This window comes from Manis javanica, chromosome 4 (assembly GCF_040802235.1).
Source record: "Manis javanica isolate MJ-LG chromosome 4, MJ_LKY, whole genome shotgun sequence".
NCBI lineage: Eukaryota > Metazoa > Chordata > Mammalia > Pholidota > Manidae > Manis > Manis javanica.
In genome coordinates, this window is record NC_133159.1 from 121,477,625 (window position 1) to 121,499,468 (window position 21,844).

Here is a 21,844-nt window from a genome sequence, read left to right on the forward strand (position 1 = left end):
ATCTTGTTTCCAGTTAAACAGTTTCCTTTAACTGTAAGTCCGCTCTTAATGTTGAAAGATTGCAAAAGGTTCTCTAATTGTTTTATCAAAGCAGTTTCTCATGCTTAAAGTCTCAGTGTGTTGCCAGAATATTTTTAAAAAAATGAAATCTTAATATTAAAAAGACTAAAAGCTAAAGTTTGTTAACAACTGTGTAACCTTTATTTGCCTTTGAAATATTTTGTTATTGAAAATGATTGCATGGCATGAGAAATTGAATTATTTATTCCATATGTTTTTATAAGTGGAAAAATCTCTAACCAACAAATAATTAAAGTTGTTACTGATTATTTGTTTTCTTAATTTATCCTCCTAAGCAGATGGTAACAAAGCTTTTTTCAGCTAATTAAATGCACTTAGTTAACAAACCAAAATTTATTTTTAAAAATTAAACTGTCTAGATTCTGGACAAGATTATGTTTCTCCCAGAAAAACAGGTTTCACTGTAAAGGTTTAGATGGACGAACGTGTGACCACTTTTGAGAAAAGTTGTAATAGATTTTTTTTGAGAACCACCAGGTCTTCTTGTTTAATTTATATGCTGTGGATATGTTTGTATGTTTTAAAAAACATGGAGGACTCTCCATATTTTTTAATGCAAATGATCTTATAAGCTGCTATGCAAATTCTATTAAAAGCTCTATCTACTATTAAAGAGTAAAACATTCTTGAAGCTTTCAGGGAAGACCTGTAGACTTAAGCATGTTCTCTGCTTTTTTGTATCTGGTCTTGGACATTATGCTGAGTTATGTTCTTATTATTTTCACTGTTTGTAAGCTATTGATTGTATATAATCTTTAAACCATCCAAATATCCAGCATACATTTCCATGTCACCACAACCCACTATTGACGCCATGAATGAAATGGCTGGTTAAAAGCCAAAAGTCATCATTTCTCAATCCCTAAATGAAGAGGTAAAATGCCTGATCTCTTTCATCTCAAAGCATATTTCTGGTCAGATCTGAATATCTGTGTGAAGGAAAGAGACATTTAAATTTGAGATTCTGCTTAAACTTTTAAATTGAATTTGACTATAGCCATATTCATTCTTTGTAGGTATCTCTAACAGGTCTTTTGTATGCCTGGTGATATTATACTCTGCCTTGAGTTTAGACAGTTCTTTCAGCTAAATGTGAATTCTTATTGTAGCTTTTTTTCCCCTCCTGAAGATGAAAGCAGAGGAATCTACCATCTGCTACCATTCTCTCAAGAATGCTTGATAACCTAGAATTATTTTGACTTTCTGTATATTGTCTTTAAAAACTGACAGCAGCAGACTCCCCTGCTGCCCCACCTTTTTAAGATATCTCGTTTACTGTGCTGGGTGAAGGGCCCCCGCCAGTAAGATGGCAAACTTCCGGCTTCTCTTCGAGGGGGGGGGTCCTCAGTTCCCGCCAGCGCCACCTGAAGCCAAATCACCTCTCGCCCCCCTCCCAATCCCAGCACCTAGCCAACAGCCACCGGCCCCGTAGAAGTGACACCTCAATCAATTCATGCCCCTTCCTATATAACCCAGCACCTTTCCCTAATAAAGCGGAATTCTCCGGTGAATTGCTGCTATGTGTCGCTCCTTTCCTTTCATTGGTGCCAAAACCTGGGAGACGGGACACCCCAACTGGGCCCCGTCTTCCCCTCGACACCAGCAGCAGCAGCTTGCCCTCGTTCTCTTTTTCCGGCGCTGGCTCATCACACTCACCACTCCTCTCTGGCCTTTAGGTAAGTTTTCCCCCCGGAGTGGGCCACTCTTCCCCGAGCTATCGCAGTGCCATTGACCGTGATCATCCGGCAAGGCCCTGACGCTCGGGGATGAGGAGGGAACTCTCCCCGCCTCAGGCCTTCACGGCTGCGGCAGACCCTCAGGCCCCTCCTCCAACAGCCATAAATCCCCGCCTCAAGCCTTTACGGCTGCGGCAGACGCTCAGGCCCCTCCTCTGACAGTCATAAACGCATTCACCGTCCCTTCCATCAGTGCTGAAACTTTTTAAGCAAAATTTCCCCGGGGTGGGCCACTCTTCTCTGAGCGATCGCAGTGCCATTGACCGTAATCGACCGGCAAGGCCCTGATGCTTGGGGATGAGGAGGAACTCTCCCCGCCTCAGGCCTTCACGGTTGCGGCGGACCCTCAGGCCCCTCCTCTGACAGCCATAAATCCCCGCCTCAGGCCTTCACGGCTGCAGCAGACTCTCAGGCCCCCCCCTCCGACAGCCATAAACGAGGTGACTCCTTTGCGGATGAGAATGCTCCGTTTCCCCCGCCTCCTCCTTCTGCTCCTTCCGCCGAAATCTGTTCTGTCTGCCGAAAACTCCTAGCGCTAGGTACCTCGTGACTCGGGCACTCTGCCTTCTTAGGGAAGTCTGGGAGATGACCCACACTTCCTAAGAAATTCCGACTCGTATACGAGTTTCCGCAGACCACCAAGGATCATCGGGGACGCCCTTTGTCTCCTTGCGGTCTGCTTCCAGTCCGAGGATCTCCGTTCATCTTCCCCTGTTTGTCTCCTTCTCTGTCCTTTAGCCATGGGAGCCTCCTCATCCCTCCCTGAAAGTTCACCTCTTGAATGCCTGCTTAAGCATCTGGCTACCCTCTCCCTGAGGCCTGATATAAAATGACAACTTCTCCGTAAATATTGCTCCAAAGATTGGCAGACATACCCCCTAGACAATAACAACCAATGGCCTGCAGGGGGAACTCTTGATCCTAACATCACTCGCGATCTTTTTAACTACTGCCAGAGCCTGAAAAAAATGGAAGGAGATTCCCTATATAGAAGCTTTCCGCCTCCTCCTCCCCCCGACCCCTCCCAAGTTCTCCTAGCCTGCGAGCCGCTTTCCCCGCAGAAGCCTTCCGTTCACTCCCTTCCCCTTCTTCTCCTACAACAGCCCTTCTCCCTTCCTCCCCCACCATCTCCTCCCCCATCTCACCTCCTCCACCTTCGTCCCCCGCAGATTAAGCCTGAGCCTTTCAGCCCCCCCAATTAACTAGGTCCCAAGGGCCTCCTCCGTCTTTGCCCTTATCACCTGTTTCTCCCCTGTTTGGGACCACCTTTGTCTTCTCACATGTTTGTAGGGAGAATGGGAAAGCACCTTCTCCCATGTCTGAACACAGCATGGGAAAGCACAAGCTAGAGAACAACCGGTGCAGTCCTTAGAAGTTATCTGTCCACAAAAACATATCTTGCCAAGACTCCTCACTCTGAAAATAGGGAGACTTTGCAGATGTGTAGAAACACCGCCCCTGCTTCTAAATATGCCCTTCCCCCACTTGCCGATGTGGCAGGAATGGAGAACAAAGAACATGCTGTTTACGCATTCCATAAGCAATTAACTGGAGCCCTGCTGTAGCTCAGTTAGTAGAGCATAGGACTCTTAACCTCAGAGTCATGAGGTCAAGCCCAACTAGAGCAGCTGAAGCAAGCAGCAGGGCTGCTAGCTGGCGACACGTAGGTCCGATTCTATCTTTATTTTCTTTGCCCCCCTTCTGCACTTCAGGACCTGCTCAACTAGGCACGGCTAGACCACGTCACTCCCCCACAGACTGAGCCAGAACCCTTCAGTCCCCCTCAGACTCAGTCCCGAGAGCCTCCCAAAATTATCGCCCCCGTCTGGGAGGTAGCAGGATCCGAAGGCATCGTGCGCGTTCACCTCCCTTTCTCCTTAGGAGATTTAGCCCAACTAGAGAAACGCCTAAGTTCCTTTTCCACTGATCCCACGACATACATCAGGGAGTTTCAATGGACCCTCCAGTCTTACAGCCTCACACATCATGACATTTTCATGCTCCTGGCCAATATTCTCCTCCCTGAAGAGCGTAGACAAGTTTGGGACCTCGCCCAAACGCACGCTACAGAAACCCACAGGACTCCCCACCTATCCCCCTGGCCGCAATTCTGTCCCCGAACAAGACCCACACTGAGATTATAACACCGCCATGGGTCTCCGCTCTTGAAATATTTTTGCCTCCTGCTTAATAGCAGGTCTGAAAAAGGCAGCTCGTAGTCAATTTTCAAAAGCTCCAAGACATAATTCAAAACAGAGATGAAACCCCCTCCAAGTTCTTAGACAGACTCACTCAAACCCTATTACAGTATACCAGCCTGGACCCAGAAACACCTGAAGGAATGTCCTTATGGACATATGTCCTTATGACATACTTCCTAGCTCAAAGCTACCCCGACATTAAAGCTAAACTCAAAAAGTTAAAACAGGGCCCCGCTACCCCACAGAGATCCTAACAGTGGCCTTTAAAGTCTTCCATAACCGGGAGGAGGAGAAAGAATGCCGTAAACAAAAGGCTGATCAGGCCAATTTCCAGATGTTGGCCCAGCTGATAAAACCACAACCTGGGCGCCCCTCTACAAACAGGACCCCACCAGGAGCTTGTTTCAAGTGCAGAAAAGAGGGACATTGGTCAAGGGCATGCCCCTCCCCCAGATCTCCTACCACCCCATGCCCCAGATGCCACAAAAAGGGCCACTGGGGGTCTGATTGCCCAACCACCCGAAGGGGAGGCTGGACGAACAACCCCCAACCTAAGCCCGCCATAGTGGGGCTGGCAGAAGAAGATTGATGGGGCCCGGGGGCTTCTCACCCGACCATTTCCATCACCAAACAGGAGCCCAGGGTTACTTTAACAGTAGACGGTCGCCCCAACTCCTTCCTCCTAGATACAGGAGCCACCTTCTCAGTCTTGCGAGAATACCGGGGCCCTACCATGCCAGCCATTACTCCTATAGTCGGGGTAGGAGGTAAGCAGATTTTCCCATTAAACCCCCCCCCTTTTATGCACAATCCTAGACAATCCGATACCTTTCTCCCACTCCTTCCTGGTTATGCCCCAGTGTCCCATCCCTTTACTAGGATGAGACATCCTTTCCCTCCTCCACGTTTCCATAACTGTATCCACTCCCACAGACCCCAGTACTCCCTTTCTGATGGCCCTCATAGCCGACAACCACCCTGTACCCAATGAAAGCTCCGGTTCCGCCCTCATACACCCTGTAAATCCCAAAGTTTGGGACATTACAAGCCCCTCTGTGGCCCTATGTCCCCCTGCCTCTATCAAATTATGTGACCCCTCTCAGTATATCTGTCAGGCCCAATACCCCCTAACCACTTCAGCCCTCATAGGCCTCCAACCCATCATTCAAGATCTCTTAAACAAAAATTACCTCAGACCCACTCACTCCCAATTTAATACCCCCATATTAGCTGTTAAAAAAACCAACGGATCTTTCCGCCTTGTCCAAGACCTTCGCCTCATCAACATAGCCGTTGTCCCTATCCATCCCTTAGTTCCAAATCCATACAGCCTTTTATCGCAGATCCCTGCCTCGGCATCCCACTTCTCAGTCCTAGATCTCAAGGACCCATTTTTCTCTCCCTCTAGACCCCTGCTCCCAAGATTTTTTCATCTTCACCTGGATGGACCCATACACAAGACATTCTGAACAACTCACTTGGACAGTTTTGCCACAAAGCTTCCGAGATAGTCCCCATATTTTTAGACAGGTCCTAGCTCAGGACCTCAAACAGTTTCATCATGATCACTCCAAGTCCACCTATTATAATACATAGACGATCTTCTACTCTGCAGTCCCTCGTGGGAACAGTCTCAACTTGACACTGCCTCCCTACTTAACCTTCTAGCTTCCAGAAGTTACCGAGTATCCCCTGTCAAATCTCAAATCTCTTCCCCTCCTGTCACTTACCTCAGAATCCTTCTATCTCAACAAAGAAAGTCCATTACCTTAGACAGAAAACGTCTCCTCTCTGACCTGCCCATTTCCAAAACCAAGACAGAAATCCTTTCCTTTCTAGGCCTGGCTAGATATTTTAGAACGTAGATCCCTAACTTCTCCCTGCTCCCTGTTGGCAAGACCCCTATACGACCTCAGCAAGAGCCCCCCTAAAAAACCATTACCATCCTCACCCCGACACTCCTTCATTAAGCTCTGTCAAGCCCTTGTGGAAGCCCCAGCTCTCCATCTTCCTGATTTGTCGAAGCCCTTCTCATTATACATTTATGAGAGGTCCAGTCAAGCTCTAGGAGTCCTAGGCCAATATTATGGCCCATCCTTTGCCCCAGTAGCTTCTCTCTCCAAGCAATTAGACCCCACAGTTGGGGGATGGGCCCCTTGCCTACAAGCATTAGCCGCTAGACAACTCTTGCAGAAAGAAGCTCATAAACTGACATTCAGGGCACCCCTTACCATTCTGTCCCTACATCACCTAAAAGATCTCTTAACCTACAAAAGTTTACAGACTCTCCCTCCCTCCAGACTCCTGACTTTATTGTCCTCTTTCTTCCAAAATACCGTTCACCCCCTTTGCCATCCATACCTGAATCATGATTTTTTCCTCCTTTACTGCTCTCGCTTTTTTTCGTCACTCCTATTATCTTCCCCGCCACACCAGCTTCCTTTGTATGGCGATTCAAAGTCAGACAGACTTACACACAGCACCAAACAAAAGTTACTGCCCTCATTGCCACACCAGACTGCCCTCTGAAAAGCTGCTCTGAGCCTTTATACATCCACTTTCCTCCCTCCACCGAAGTGTTCAATAGCAGTTACCCTTATTCTCCCTACCTCTGCTTCCTCTATGACCAAAAACAAGCCTATTTCAGGCAATGGCCAGATACCTACAGGAGATGTCCCTACTAGTCTTGTGCCATTCACTACATGGGTAACTTCCAGTACCCACAGTATTACTCCTCCAACCGTTTCATGAAATATCCCAACGGCTCATTCTCCTTATCAATCCCAGATCCCTGGGACTCTCGATGGGCTGCTGGTGTCACAGCCTCAGTTTAGTACGGGGGGTCCTCGACCCCCCATGGTACCCTTCATATCTCTCGAAAGTATGTTCCCTCTCATTCCCAGATCTCTCATGTTGCATCAGATATCAGACATTCCGAAAAAGTCATTATCCAAACTCTTGACAGAGCCTCTTCATCTTCTTATCCCCACCCCTCTTCCAATTTCTCCTACTCTTCCTTACAGCTCATTCAGGACACCACCATCTTTCTCAACCACACCCTTAACACCGCCAATTGTTTCTTGTGTGCATCACTACAGCGCCCACTGCTGGCCGCCGTGCCCCTTAATATTTCCAACTACTCCTTCCATGCAGAAAGACAACCCCTCTGCTCCCTGGCAGACATACCCCTATGGGAACCAGAATATGCAGGTAATCTCACCATCCACCACTGTGTAGGCCCAACTCCACCCCCCTCCAGCGCACTTCACTGCCTCTCTATCTACATCCCTACCTCCGGCTCTAAGACTTTTATGCAACCGGGACACTTCTTTTGGTGTAATGGCAGTCTTTTCAACTCACTGCCTCTCAGCTCTGATACACCCTGCATTCTCATCACCCTAATCCCACAGCTTACACTTTACAGCATGGCAGAATTTCTTGAGCTCCAACCTCCCTTGCCCTCGCGCACAAAAAGAGCTGCTTTCCTTCCCATCATGGTCGGTATCTCTTTGATCACCTCAGCCATTGGGGCACGGTTTTCGGGAGAAGCCTTGGGTCACTCTCTATGGGCAGTTGGAGATTTCAACACCACACTTGAGGGAGCCCTGACATCCACTGCCAATTCCCTAGCCTCTCTCCAAAGACAGGTCACTTCGCTAGGTAAGGTCACCCTTCAAAACCGGTGGGCTCTAGATCTGCTTACAGTTGAGAAGGGTGGCACCTGCGTCTTCCTCCTGGAAGAGTGCTGCTATTACATCAACGAATCCGGCATTGTAGAAACTGACATTACCAAACTCACCGACCTTGCCTCCAGGCTCCACTCTGCTTCCAATTCCAACCCATTCTCGTCAATACTAACAAACCCCCTCCTCACCTGGTTCTGGCCCATCGCAGGCCCCATAATAATCATTCTTCTCGCCTGTCTCTTCTTACCCTGTATAATAAAGTTCATCAAATCCCAAGTCAGAAAAATCTCTAATCAAGCTTTCAACCAGCTTTTACTCAGGAACTACCAGCTTCTGGCCACAGAAGATCCCTCACCCTCACGTGACCTCCTCACCACACGCTGAGATGGACACCTCTCTCCACTGGAAACTGTTCCTGGAAACAATAGCCACAGACGCCTGGCTCCTGACACCCATATCCTCTTAGCACCATTGGAATCAACAGGTCCTCGACCTATGGTTACAGGGAACCTTCATTGATTTCCAACCTGAAGAAGTCCACATCTACTCGTCCTTACTGTAGAGAGTCCTATCAACCCTTTCCTCCCAATCCTCAAGCCCTCACTCCCTTCTCTGCCCCCGTTCAGCAGGAAGCAGCCAGAGAGAAAGCAACGTCCACAACCCCATAGAGGAGAAAGTGGGGAATGAAGGGCCCCCACCAGTAAGATGGCAAACTTCCGGCTTCTCTTCAGGGTCCTCAGTTACCGCCGGCACCAGCTGAAGCCCAATCACCTCTCGCCCCCCTCCCAATCGCAGCACCTAGCCAACAGCCACCGGCCCCGTAGAAGTGACACCTCAATCAATTCATGCCCCTTCCTATATAACCCAGCACCTTTCCCTAAGAAAGCGGAATTCTCCGGTGAATTGCTGCTATGTGTCGCTCCTTTCCTTTCACTGGGTATATAGACAATAAATCTGTAATGATAGACAGTTCTAAAAAAATTAAATGCAAAAAGGTGCTTTTACCTCTAGTTAACTCTGATATTTTCCAGAGGGCCCCTGGAACATGTCAGAGGAATTTTTTCTCATTAGAGAAAGTATTTGACTAATTTGGCTTATTTATATGATATATATATATATATATTTACCAGGAAAGCACTGTCAAAGAGAATGATGTTAAACTTTGTTACTGAATGTTTTATATTACAGAAATATCAGAATTTCCTTATGTCAAGTGTCTTACAGTAAGCTCTCATCAGATCTTTAACCATTGTCATTTGTAAGTATTTTGTCATTTATAGTCACTGTTTTATTATTCCTAAACTAGTAAAGAACTAGATTTCAGCAGAATAGGTATTAGTTACATAAGATTACATAAACTAAAGAAAATGCTTTTTGTTTCAAATGTTGCTGATAAAGTGTTTCAAGCTTGTTCTCTTAAACTGACAACAGTTTGGTAAATGACTATCTTTATGAGCAGAATTGAAACATCCTTCTCTCTACCTGATCCCTCCAGAGTTTAAAAACTTTCAGTGACTATTTTTGTATTCCATGGCAATATGTTTATTTGCACGAGTTCAATAAGAATCTGCTTTCCTCATGAGAAGACTAATTAAGAACACTGGTTATACTGCCAGGGCTTTGACTGGAATGTCATACCTGAGAGACATGTGCATGGACTCAGATGTGAACAACTTTAAGGAACTAAGATTGACTTTATAAAGCCAACAAAGCCCCTTGGAAGAACTGGCCTGGTACCTTGCTTACAGAGTTCCCAGCAGCCTTACCAGGTGAGTAAGGAAGGTCACTTCCTGGCAGGTGCAGAGACCTCGAGAAGAGAGAAATTCATCAAAATCTACAGGTACTGCAGGCAAAGCCTGATGGCAAGTCTGGCTTGGCTGTCTGGCCTCAAGAGGCCTTTAAAAGTTCAATCTGAAATTCCTTATAAAAAGTTCCAGCAAAGCATATTTAAAAGAGCCTGTGTAATCAATTGCTCTTCTTGCTGCACTTGTGCAAATAATCAAGCCAGCTGTTACTTATTTTCTTAACCTGATTACTTCTAATAAAAATGAGAGTGATTTTAGAGAAAAGTATTGTTTCAATAACACAGCCTTTTCCATACTAAATCCTAATACTCAAGTTTGTCCTTCCAGAATGGAAAATCCAACTCCAGATGTTGCTACATAACCTAATAACACAATTTGTTTTATCTTGCCTAGAAGCCACAAAACTGCAAATAGTAATAGAAATGAAACCCAGAATAGAAGCACCAGCCTTCTGAGGCCCTCTCAACTGACCAGTGATGGAGACCTAGCTGCACCCTTTACTGCGCCCCCTTCTCAGTACGAAGCAGCCAGAGTGGTCATCGCCCCTTTTCCCTAGCAGCAGCTAGAGTCTCTATCTGTAGAGGCAAAAATGAGACAGGGACCATAGGTGTGGACAGAGTAAAGTGAGAGCCTCTGAAGAAAGCAGGGTGGGATATTTGCAATCAGAGCAACATACAGTTAATGTTCCCCAGATAAAGAATAATGTTGCTTCTATGTAGATCATTCAGGAGTAGTAGAAGACTCCATGGCCAAAGTTAGAGAAGAGTTAACTAAAAGAAAAAGAGAAAGAACAATACCAAGAGTAGTTTGAGTCCTGGTTCAACTTTTAATATTAATTCTAACCTTTGGCCCCTGCATCCTAAACCGCCTAGTTACCTTTATCAAAGAACACATTAGCATCGTGCAAATCATGGTGTTGAGACAGAACTATCATAGTGTTGACCAAACAGATGACCTCTAGTTTCATGATTGAAATAGATACAAGAAGAAGAGGGGAATGTAAGAATGGGAATAGGTTAGCATAAGAGTAGCCATCTTAGGGGCCTAGAAGCCATTTTATTTAGAAAGAAAAAACTGGGCCTGGGTAAGGCCTTGAAAAACAAGTTAATCATGAGCACTGGGTGGTGGGCAGCTGTGACCCTTGGTCAGCTAACCTTGGTCAGTTAATCTTACATACCAAGCTTATCATGCAGAACCTCCCTAACCATTGAGGAGTAGTCTTATCCTGCCCTTGCTTAACCCCAGGATGTATGTCTTGCAAGAATAATGTATAGCTGTGGAAAATTACTATGAGTTAAGTGCTTTGAAAGTGCTATATAAACCCTTGGCTCTGAGTGCTCCAGGTCCTTGTTGAAACCTGCTGTGTCGGGCAGACACTTGGACCCCAGCTAGCTGGAATAATAATAAACCTCTTGCTTGTTGCATCGATCTGCCACGGCCTTCGTCTCCTCACTGGGGGGAGGTGCAGACTGGAATAAGGCCGTTGGGTCTTACAGTTCCAACAAATTAATTTATGCTTACTTGTTCCTTGTGTTTGACTGCTATTTTGAAATATATTTTTGATTTGGCTACTGCTGATATTAAAAAAGCTATTAAGTTTAAGGGAGTATTTTATAGAGAGCACCCTTCCCTTTTATTTATTCTGTTATATATTTAGAACATCTATGAATAACCATACATTTGTCTGGTATTTTATAATATTTACATAGTTACTATTTTTCACTTATTATTGCACCAGCTAGAAATTCTAGACATTTTTTAGTAATAGTAGTGAAAAGGATCATTATTGTGCCTTTTCTGCAAATGGGAATGCCTGCAATGTTCTGCCATTAGATAGAATGTTTTACCCTTGGATTGGGATTGACTGCCATCTGTTAGCAAAATATCCAAGTACCTGTTTATTCCTACTTCACTGAGAGCTTTAATAAGGAATGGCTGTTGAATTGTGTTAAGTGCCATTTTGACATTCCTTTTCTTCTTTGATTTGTGGGTAGATGTGGCTATATGAACAGTCTTCTCTACCAAAGACTTACCCGTTGGTGGCAGAGTATGTGTGATTCACAAGTATTTTACATAGATGTCACACATTATTATTCATAAATTAGAGTAATCTGAGGCTTTACTTCCTTGTGCTATTTCAATCACTTTTAGTATCAAGCTTACTACATAAGAAAAGGTCTTAAGAAGTCCTGGAGGAAGGGAGTCTATGTATTTCTGCGACTCTAGAATTTTCAAAATTGATTAATTATAAAGTCTGCTTCTTATATTACTTGTTGATATTCAGTTAAAAGTCAAATGACACGGAGGAAATATTTACAACATATATACCAGGGATACGAAGGGATTAATAGTAGAAATTATAAAGAAAAACAATAAATCAATAAGAAAAGGGAGACCACCTAAAAGAAAATGGATGAAGCCTCTGAACAACAGAGAAAATAAGGAATATAAATAGCTGAAAAGATGCCCCATCTCATTAGAATGAAACCACTTATAAATTTTTAAAGATGAATAATGTTTTACTTTCTTCTTGAGGAAAATTGAAGTGATTGAAAATATCTAACGTTGGCGAGGATGCAAGAAAAGCAGTATTCATAACTTACAAATGAGAATAACCATTCTTGACAGATATTGGGCATTATTTATAAAAAAAGGAGCACATTGTTTCTATGCATTTCCTATTGCTTCTGTAACAAGTTACCACACATTTAGTGGCTTAAAACAACATATATTTATTATCCTACTGTTCTGGAGGTCAAAAATCCTACCCTTACAGTGTGTTGGTGGGCTAGTTACTTCCAGAGGCTGTTGGGGAGAATCTGGTCCTTGCCTTTTCTAGCCTCTAGAGGTTGGTCTCATCCCTTGGCTCATGGCCCTACATTGCATCACCTGCCCCCACGCCAGCCTGCTTCTGTTATCATGTCATCTTCTTCTTTCGACCTTCTCGTCTCCCTCTTTTAAGGACCCTAGTCATTGCATTTAGGGCCCACCTGATAATCCAGGATAACCTCCCATCTCAAGACCTTGAACTTGATCCCACTTACAAAGTCATTTTTGCAATATGAGGTAAAATGCACAGGTTCCAGAGATTAGGACGTGCATCTCTTTGCGGGTGGAGGAAGCATTCTTCAGCCTGCCATGTTATTCTATCAAGCAATGCACTTCTCATTGGACCCAGAGAAATATTTGCACGTATGCAATAATGATGTATGTACAAGGCTATTTGTATTAGAAAAAAAAAACAAATTAAACACTCAACAATGGATAGCTAAATAGAATACAATTATTGCATAGAATATTATAAGTATTAATAAACAAGGTATCAATATATTATACTGGCATTAAATGGTCTCATTTTACGTGGGAGAGTAAGTTTGCATTATCTGCTTGTATTTAAAATATATGCTTTATATGTGTGGTTGCACAAATACAAGGGCATAAAAACACTGCAGGAATAGAGACACCCAAATGACTCTACAAGAGTTCCTTCTTGGGAAAGAACTAGGGCTGGAGTGGAAAGTAGTGCCTTTATACTTTACCCTGTGTATTCTATACTATTTGAATTATTTCTAATGGTGAAAATGTCATTAAATGTTATTTGTATAACAAAAAAATAAATTCTCTGTAAAAAATGCATAGGAAATAAACAGAAAATACCACATAACTATGTAGGGAGAAAAAGGGCCATGAAATTGCAAACAAAACCCTTCCTTAAGTAAGGCAGGAAAGGTCATCCTGAATTTCTTTCAGTTTAGCAATAAAAGTGAAATAAAACTGTCAAAGCAGAGACTTAAAATGTGCACAGATTTACTACCATGCTCTGATTTACAGGTGTTCTTTATGTATTAACTAAAGATTTATTGTTAACTTTGAAAATGATGAGAAAATGGGGAAGTGAGCCTTAGATACCAGAGTCCTGTAAGCTCAGAAGGGTTTGGAGATACTCCAGAAGTTGCCTGGGCTCATGATGCAGTACTTACCACATGAGCTACAGTCTGATCCACTTCATCAGGTGGGCGGTGGGTGAAATGAGTGAGGGGATCAGAAGGTACAAACTTCCTGCTGTGTAATACATAAGTCCTGGGGATGTAATCAATGTGTGGTGACTATAGTTAATAATACTATATCATATATCTGAAAGTTGTCAAGAGAGTAGATCTTAAAAGTTCTCATTACAAGAAAAAAACTGCAACTATGTGTGGATGGATGTTAGCGAGACTAATGGTGGTCATTCCACAATGTTGAATCATTAGGCTGCACACCTGAAACTTATATTATCTTATATGTCAATTATATCTAAAAAAATAGTGCTGTGTGGGACCCACTGATGGGTTACAATTTGATCAGTGCACCTCACTCATCTCCATACAACCTTTGGAGGCACCCACTTGTATACCCACAGTTCAGCCACACCACACCCTTGCATGCCTCCATGAGTTCGCAAACATCACGCCTTTCCGGAATAGTCTTTTCTTTCTTCTGCTTCTTCTAGTAAGATGCTCATCCTTATACTCTTTGCCTCATGGACTTTATCTTCCCTAGTTCCCACCTGGCCAGGCAGTTAACCATGCTATCCTCTGTACTCTCAAGCCACTGATATTTTAAACTTTTTGTGTCTGTTAACATAATAAATACAGACAGTTTAAAAACTCTAGTAGAGCTATAAGACTTAGAACAAAGCACTTGGCCACTACAGTCCAACACCAGCTCTCCAGAAGCCACTGCTTACAATTTCTTTCATCATCACTTCTAGATTTCTCTCCTTATTCATAAAGAACATGCTTATGCTATTAGTGTTTTTTCATTTTAGACATCATCAAATGACTTCCTACTAATAATTAATTAGTTTATTGCTCTCTTTTCCCTTCTAATGGTCCCCCTCTGATTAAGGTTATATCAAATTTTTAGTGAAATTAATGTTCAGCATGTACATGATTATGATTATAAATATCATTGACCTTCTTTCTTGTATACTGACATTTTTTTCTGAAATTAATGAATAATTGTATTATTTGTTTCCCAATAAAGTAACTTTTAGGCAAACACTGGACAGAAGAAGAAGAGAGAGTCATACTTGGGGGCAGGGCATTCCACACAGAAGCAAGGCAATTGCTTGCTCAAAGGCCCTGGGCTGGGACTGTACCAGGGCCATTTGAGACATGAGGTCAGCAGGGGTGGAGAAGTGCTGACAAGAGGCAGAGTAGTAACTGATGCAATAGAGCTGGACCGGGAAAGGTCACGAAGGGCTTTGCAAGCCATGGTGAGGACTTTGGGCCTTAGTCTGAACATGGTGGGAGGCCAGTGGAAGATTCTGAATGGAGGGATGACGTGGTCTAACAGCTGCTTCAAAAAGATTATTCATATGGCTGTATTGAACAAGGACAGAATTGAGCAAGGGTGGAAACAGAGAGGCAAAATAAAAAACTATTGCAATAGTCCAGGGAAGAGATGATAATGGCATGAACAAGAGTGGTTGCAGTAGAAAAGATATAAAGCATTTGAATTCTGGATATATTTTGAAGGCAGAATTGATAGGATTTGCCAGTAGATTTGATGGGAGTGTGAGATAAAGAGCGGATTAATTCCTATTCACCCCTTTCCACACAGCAGAGGAAAGAAAACGAGGGCTCCACAAGCTGAGTCACTTGTGCAGGCTGCACAGCCGGTGAGAGGTCAGCATGCCCCACTGTCAGGGGCACAGCAGGCACTCACGATGAATGAGGGACACTTTCTCTGCGGCAGAGGTGCCGGACTCTCAAACCCAGTGCTATCCCATCACTTCCGTGAGCTACTTCTCTACATATTTAGTTCTACCAATAACCAATTAACCAACTAACCAGGCAACAAATGAACCCAAAATACTTATGGGTGTTTACTTCGCTCCCAGTTTTGTGGAAATAAAAGTGATAACTCTGGTTATGATGACATAACAACACTGAGTCGCTATTACCTGTTTGCTACTTCTCATGCAGCATCTCATTTAATCGGCATCACAACCTAATAGGGACTAGATTACTGTTACCTCCATGCATAGATGAGGAAATGGAGGCTCAGAGAAGAGAAAATCCTTCCCAGGGCCACACAGAGTAAACAGTACAGCCAGTCTCCTGTCTCAGGCATCCTAGAAAATAGAATCTCTGTGTCAAGACATCTTACAGAAGACATTAGTCTTATTGGCAGGAAATGACCAGGAAAACTTCATGAGCATGTATTAATAAAGTTGTCTCATGTGTTTTGTGCTCTGGAAATCAGAAAAGGGAGAGCTTGATCAAGAATATGTTTGATTTTGGAATATGAGTAGGTTTTAGGCAGAATGAAATTAAAGGAGAGGGATCCTAACTGACTGGGAAGGGGAGGGTAGTCTAATCAAAGGTCTAGAGGTTGGAATGGGTGACATTGTGAGAGATCAGGGGGAAGCCCAGTCTGGCTGCATCCACAGGTTCAGGCTGAGAGGTGGCAGCATAACTGGGATACACCTCCATTTCTTGGCCTCCCCACAGATACCCTAAAACCCCTAGAGGAGAAATCTTGTGTTTTCTATTGATGTAGGGTATAGCCCAGTTGAGTCCTTTCTAGGTCGTACGTGCTCTTATTTTTAGGGCGCCTACCACCCTTCCTCATGAATACTAAAATGCACACATATATCACATTAAATACAACTGTTATGTAACTATACACAACAGGATTTTACAGAGTTCCTGGTTCAGTGTCAAAGTTGCTGAGGCACTAAGCCAATAGATGCTGCCTTCCAAAGTGAGGTATGAGATGGCAGAACTAATAAAAGCAGGTTTCAGAAGCCCAGTGCTTCTGACTCTTCAACACTTCACCTGCTTTGAGGGGATTAAAGAGTCAGGGAGTCGGAGATGAAGAGGGAATTTCTAGTAGGAATTGTTGGTGAGTCCCACTCTCTGCCTTTGAGGGAGGATGTGGGGCATTTGCCACTTTTGCATCAAGTCTAGAGGGACCACTTGGGGAGCTTACATGTTTTTGCTTTGAGTGAGACAGTAGACTGAGGTCTAACTTATACCCCAGACATGAACAGTCCATGAGAATAGCTGGTTGCTTCCAAATGTGGAGCTAGGGTGTTAGCTGCATGGGTGGCCAATGCTCTCAGGGTGTGCCTGGGGAAAAGAGGCACAGGGTTCTTGCATGGACCAGAGGTGAGCTGCTTGCACAGCACAGCTGGCAATAGGTTGTCTGAGGCCTTGACTGAGTGGTCTGTGTGAAAGGGCAAGTGCATATTCAGACTCTCAGTAGGAGGAGAAAGCCAGCTGCAGGGGAGGGATCCCAGTGCATGGTGGGAGGTCTTCAGAGGACCTAGGAAGTGGTCTGGGAGAGAAAGGGTCAGCTTCTCAGTCTGTCTGCCCCTTTTTCATCCTCTCTCCCTTTGCCCCTCAGCCATTGCTACACAAATGGAAAAGAAGCCTAATTATGGAAAACAATAAAAGGAAGCAGCAGCTAGCCTCATGTCCCCCTCCCCCAGTCACACACAGACACACAAACTAAATATAAAAATCAAAACAAAATTGCCTTATGAATACATTTCCAAAGTCAGGTTTGTTCCACCAAATGGTTATGTATGTGACTTGAATTTAGTTGATGCAGTTACATGTTGCTGACAATTGAATACTTGCTAATTTTGATTTTGTAGATTTTTTTTCATTTTTTGGAGCCAGCACCTCATTTGTCTCATCATCTTAAACATTTTCACAGGGCTTTAAAAGGCTCATGTCCAATAGTACATAGCACAAAAAATGACCCTGAGATGCAGAGCTTCAAGATCTCTGGGCACGGATTCTGAAGATGTGAGTTCAAGTCCAGCCCTAATATTGAGGTTTGTGACTGCAGGTAAGTCAGTCTTCCTTCCTATCTGGGTCCTGGCTTCATCAGCGAGGTAAGGGGTCTGGCCCGGTTGGCCTCTCCTGTCCTGATTGGCTCTAAGGCTCACATCTCTGGGATTTCATTGGTAGCTCATCGGTCCTGAGATACAGTCAGCTTAAATAAATGTTTGTTTGCTTAATGAATAAACCAAGGGCAGCTAGATCCCGTCCTAAGTCCCCCCAACTTTGTCCTTGTATCTCCTTGGGACCCCAAGGCACTGAGGTGTCTTTGGGTCCGACAAGGAGTCTGCTCTGCACCAAGTGGTAAACACACTTGGCAGATGGCCCCCTACCTTGTTGAGGGTGTTGAGGGCCGCCTGGGCTGCTGTGAGTGCTGGCTCTGCTTTGGCCAGGTCCTCCTCACATGCTTTCTGCTTCTGCTGCACCTCCAGCATGATGAGGGCCACCTTCCGCTCCTCCTCATCCGCGATGGCTTTCTCTTTGCTCACCTTGCCAGTCTCGACACCTACCACCTGAATCAGCCTGTCTGCATCTTCATTCTTCTGCTTCACCTCTACTTCCTGGGTGGCCAGCTTGGCTTTCAGATCATCCACCTGCAGCAGAGAGGCAACGGGTTTACTGCGGGTAGAAGGACTTGGAACACGGTCTTGGGGATCTGACCCTGCAGAGCAGAGTGCCAACTCCTGAGGTCAAGGTGCAAGGCTAAGCTTTCACCTGGGACCAGGCTCCCTGACCTGGGACAGGCAAGGAACACTGGCCTCTCTCTTCCTTCCCCTCTATAGCACCTGTGGTGCAAGTTCTAAGGAACACATGATCTGACCTTTCTTTCTTCTTGATGCCCAAAATGGCTTAGGCTGCTTCTCACTGATATTGGGTGCCTATGTCTTAGAAAATGTATTGTCCCTAACATAATACTCTGCATATGGTGGAGTCTTAATATAAATCAGTCATCATTAAATTGAAATTGGTCAATGTGGAGTGTACTAAGAATTTAGCATACTATAAAATGTGAGGGTCTACTGAGCATCCTGAGAGACTGACTATATGAACCTACAGTGGCCAGGCCATATATAAAAGTAGAACTCTGACCTGCAGCTTGCAACAATCTGTCCAGAAAACCAACCTATTATCTACAGCAACAATTCAGGGAGACAATAACCTCTATAACAGCTGGCCCCAAATGGCCAGGATTTGATTAGTAACTGGCAGCTTCCTTAATTTTTGTCCCTGCGTCCAATTTAGGATGAACTAGAGAATGTCAAACATGTACCCCTTTCTGATCACACGGGATGCCCCACTTCTAGTTTGCCTGCCTCCAGTTCCTGCAGGCCAGCAGCCTCCATCAGGGCACATGCATGGCCTTTCATTCCTGCCCACTCTAAAGCCCTCCCCCTCTTCTCCCTGCCTTCAGGTCTCTGCAAAGTGCAAACGATGGTGGCTGACCTCCTTGTGAGGGCAATCTGAGTAAACAGCTTTTGCTTGTTCTCACGGATTGGCCTTAGTTTATTTCCACATTCTTCACAAGAAATAGATGGACAGAGGCACAGCAAGGACAGCAAGAATCCAAATGGTCCAGACCAGCTGGGGTCCCCCATCCAATCTCTGTATTCATGTAAGTTTTGGAGGCAGTAATAAAGTGATGGAAATACCAAAAACAAGGAAACCTTCTATTTCTCTGGTAGCTGGAGAGGAAGAAATAGCCTCCTGTGCTTCTTCAGTTCAGTAGAGTGCAGCTTCTCAGAGTGTGGTCCCTGCACCAACATCATCAGTATTCCCTGGGGACTTGACAGAAATGCAGATTCTCAGGCTCACCCTAGACCTACTGAATCAGAAGTTCTGGAGGTAGGGCCCATCAATCTGTATTTTAACAGTCCCACTGGCTGATTCTCATGCCTGCCTAGGTTTGAGAATCATTGGCCTAATATTTTGGCCCTGTCACATCCAGAGACCACTCAGATAAATGTATATCTGGCAAGTGAAAAAGCCATTTGTATTTGCACTATGGTCCATAAACTTTACATTCCAGAATGACCTCTTGTCTCTCATTTCTCTGCACTCTATTTCATGCAGCAACCAAAGATTACTTCAGAGCTCCAGGTACACGTCAAACAGATTCAAATGCTTTATGATGCAAAATGCATAAAGGGGAAAATAAAACAGAGGCTTAGATGCTGCTGATAATTTCCTTTGCCTGGCAGATCAAAAGAAAAGAAACGGAAAATGAGAAGAAAAGAGAATGCTCTTTAATTTAGTGTATTCATAGAAACTGGAGACTTTGCATTAACCTCAAATGGATGCCTGCTCCCTAGAACACATCTTATATTCCCATGTGGGAAGGTTAATCCATTTCCATCTCCTGTTGTTCAGCTGCAGGGAGTTATTTCTACAAGGACAAAGGTGCAATTGTAAATCAAAATGATTGAACCACATAATCACTCCAGTCAGCAAACACACCAGTTACTTTTTGTTCCTTTTTAAATCTTGGGAGATTTGAGAAAATTGAAGTGGGTTTTTTTATTGTTATTGTTGTTTGTTTTGTTGATTGCAGATATGGCTTATGACCTTGGGCCCAAGGTAAATAACCGCTGGCACCAGGAATAGGGCTTTATAGCTTTTATGCCATGTCATGGAGTGACATTTGGGTCTCACCAGTCAGAATTAGGCTGCTCCCCACAAAGCAGAGCAGAGGGCATAACAGGTTGATTTTATGGCTCTTTTGCTATAGAACAGGAAATTGAAATAGGTTGCTTTAAAACTGTTTCTTCTCTCTTCCCCTTATTTAAAGCATTCAAGCCACTCTTTGGATTTCTTCTTTTGTGGACACTTTCATGCCCAGATAGGAAGACTAAGAGAGGGAGAGAGTCACAGACGCTGAGGAGAGCCTTTCCCTCTGTCTTCCCAGCCCAGTGAATGTTGACCATGTGAGGCAGGCGTGGACATGTCCACTGAGTGGGTGACCACAGAGTAGAGCCTTCCTTCTTCAAGGACCAGGCTCATGATGCTAAAGAGAGAGGCCAAGCTTCTAAGGACCCTGCCCCCAGAGCTCCAGAGGAAGGGCAGAAAACCCAGGGTGAGCATCACCAACAGACACTCCACTGAGGCCTGGAGGCCTAGAGATAGGCTCCTTCTTGACTCGGAGTCTTTCTAGTCACCCAACAACTTCTGATATGAATTTTCATGTCAGGGAGGCTTTCCTCTTGGGTAGAGGTGTTTCCCTTCTGTAGTAGTCATCTGCTATGCTCGCCTGCTTAATAAAAACTTCTCATCTCTGCTATGGTAACTTAGTCTGACTTTACTTTGGAGGACTTTCCCTTCTCATGTCCTCATGATTGGTGGGGCTGACTCCAGTGGTTCTCATTTGATCCTGGCTTGACCAATGAGCATATCCAAGTCACAGAGATCAGTTCAACCCCAGGCAAACCACTGACCAAAGAGGCCAGTCAGAGCCACTGACCATTCACCCAGAAACTTGGCTGAGAACACCAGGGAAGAGGAACTTCATGCACTGGAATCTAAGTCTGAGGATGTCAGGACCACGGGGGTTGCTTGCCTGAGCAGGGACATCTAATGAGTATCTAGTCCAGCTTTGTCCAGACTAAGTTCTATCTCTGAGTTTTCAGTTATAGAAATCAATTCATTTTATTTTGTTTTGTTTCAGCTAAACCAACTTCAGTTGGATCTTGGTCAGTGGCCATCAAAAGGATCCTGATAAACATATCATATAATCATACATTTTTCTCTCTCCCTCTCATGTTCTCTCCTCTCCTTGGTCTTTCCTTCCCTTCCTCTTCTCTCCTGTATCCTCCCCTCCTGAACTGAAATTGACCTGGGGAATTGGGAGGACTCTACATGAACTATGTGCAGATGCAGATAGATTCACCTAAAGGTACAAAAGGCTTCTCAGGGCGGAGCCAGGATGGTGGCATCAGTAGAGCAGTGGAAATCTCCTCCCAAAACCACATAGATCTATGAAAATATAACAAAGAAAACTCTTCCTAAAATAGAGACCAGAGGACACAGGACAACATCCAGACCACATCCACAACTGCAACAACCCAGTGCCTCGCGAAGGGGGTAAGATACAAGCCCCGGCCCGGCAGGACCTGAGCGCCCCTCCCCCCGGCTCCCAGTGGGTGGAAAGAAACTGGAGCGGTTTTTTTTTTTTTTTTTGGCGAGTGCTTTTTGGAAGCCTTAAAGGGACAGGGACCCCAATACCAGTGAAACAGGGCAGCAAGACTGGTGAGCGGGTGCCTGAGACCGGCGCCTGAGGACAAAGAAAATCACACGTTTTTCCCAGTACTGGGGAGGCAGGGCAGCAGGACTGGTGAGCAGGTGCCTGAGACCGGCACCTGGGGACAAGGAAAATCGCGTTTTTCCCTTTTTTTTTTTTTGGCGAGTGCTTTTTGGAAGCCTTAAGGGGACAGGGACCTCAATGCCAGGGAGGCAGGGCAGTGGGACTGGTGGGTGGGTGCCTGAGACCGGCGCCTGAAGATG

At 44.7% G+C, this 21,844-nt stretch overlaps 1 protein-coding gene across 2 annotated transcripts in view; it reads right to left on the reverse strand.

The window, feature by feature from the left end:
- Positions 1-21,844, reverse strand: part of LOC108387708 (dynein axonemal heavy chain 9) — an 890,975-nt gene that overhangs the window by 46,466 nt on the left and 822,665 nt on the right. For both annotated transcript variants that reach the window (XM_073234761.1, XM_073234762.1), the window contains exon 50: positions 17,683-17,943. In XM_073234761.1, the coding sequence (XP_073090862.1) occupies positions 17,683-17,943 (261 nt within the window). The remainder of the gene's footprint in view (positions 1-17,682; positions 17,944-21,844) is intronic.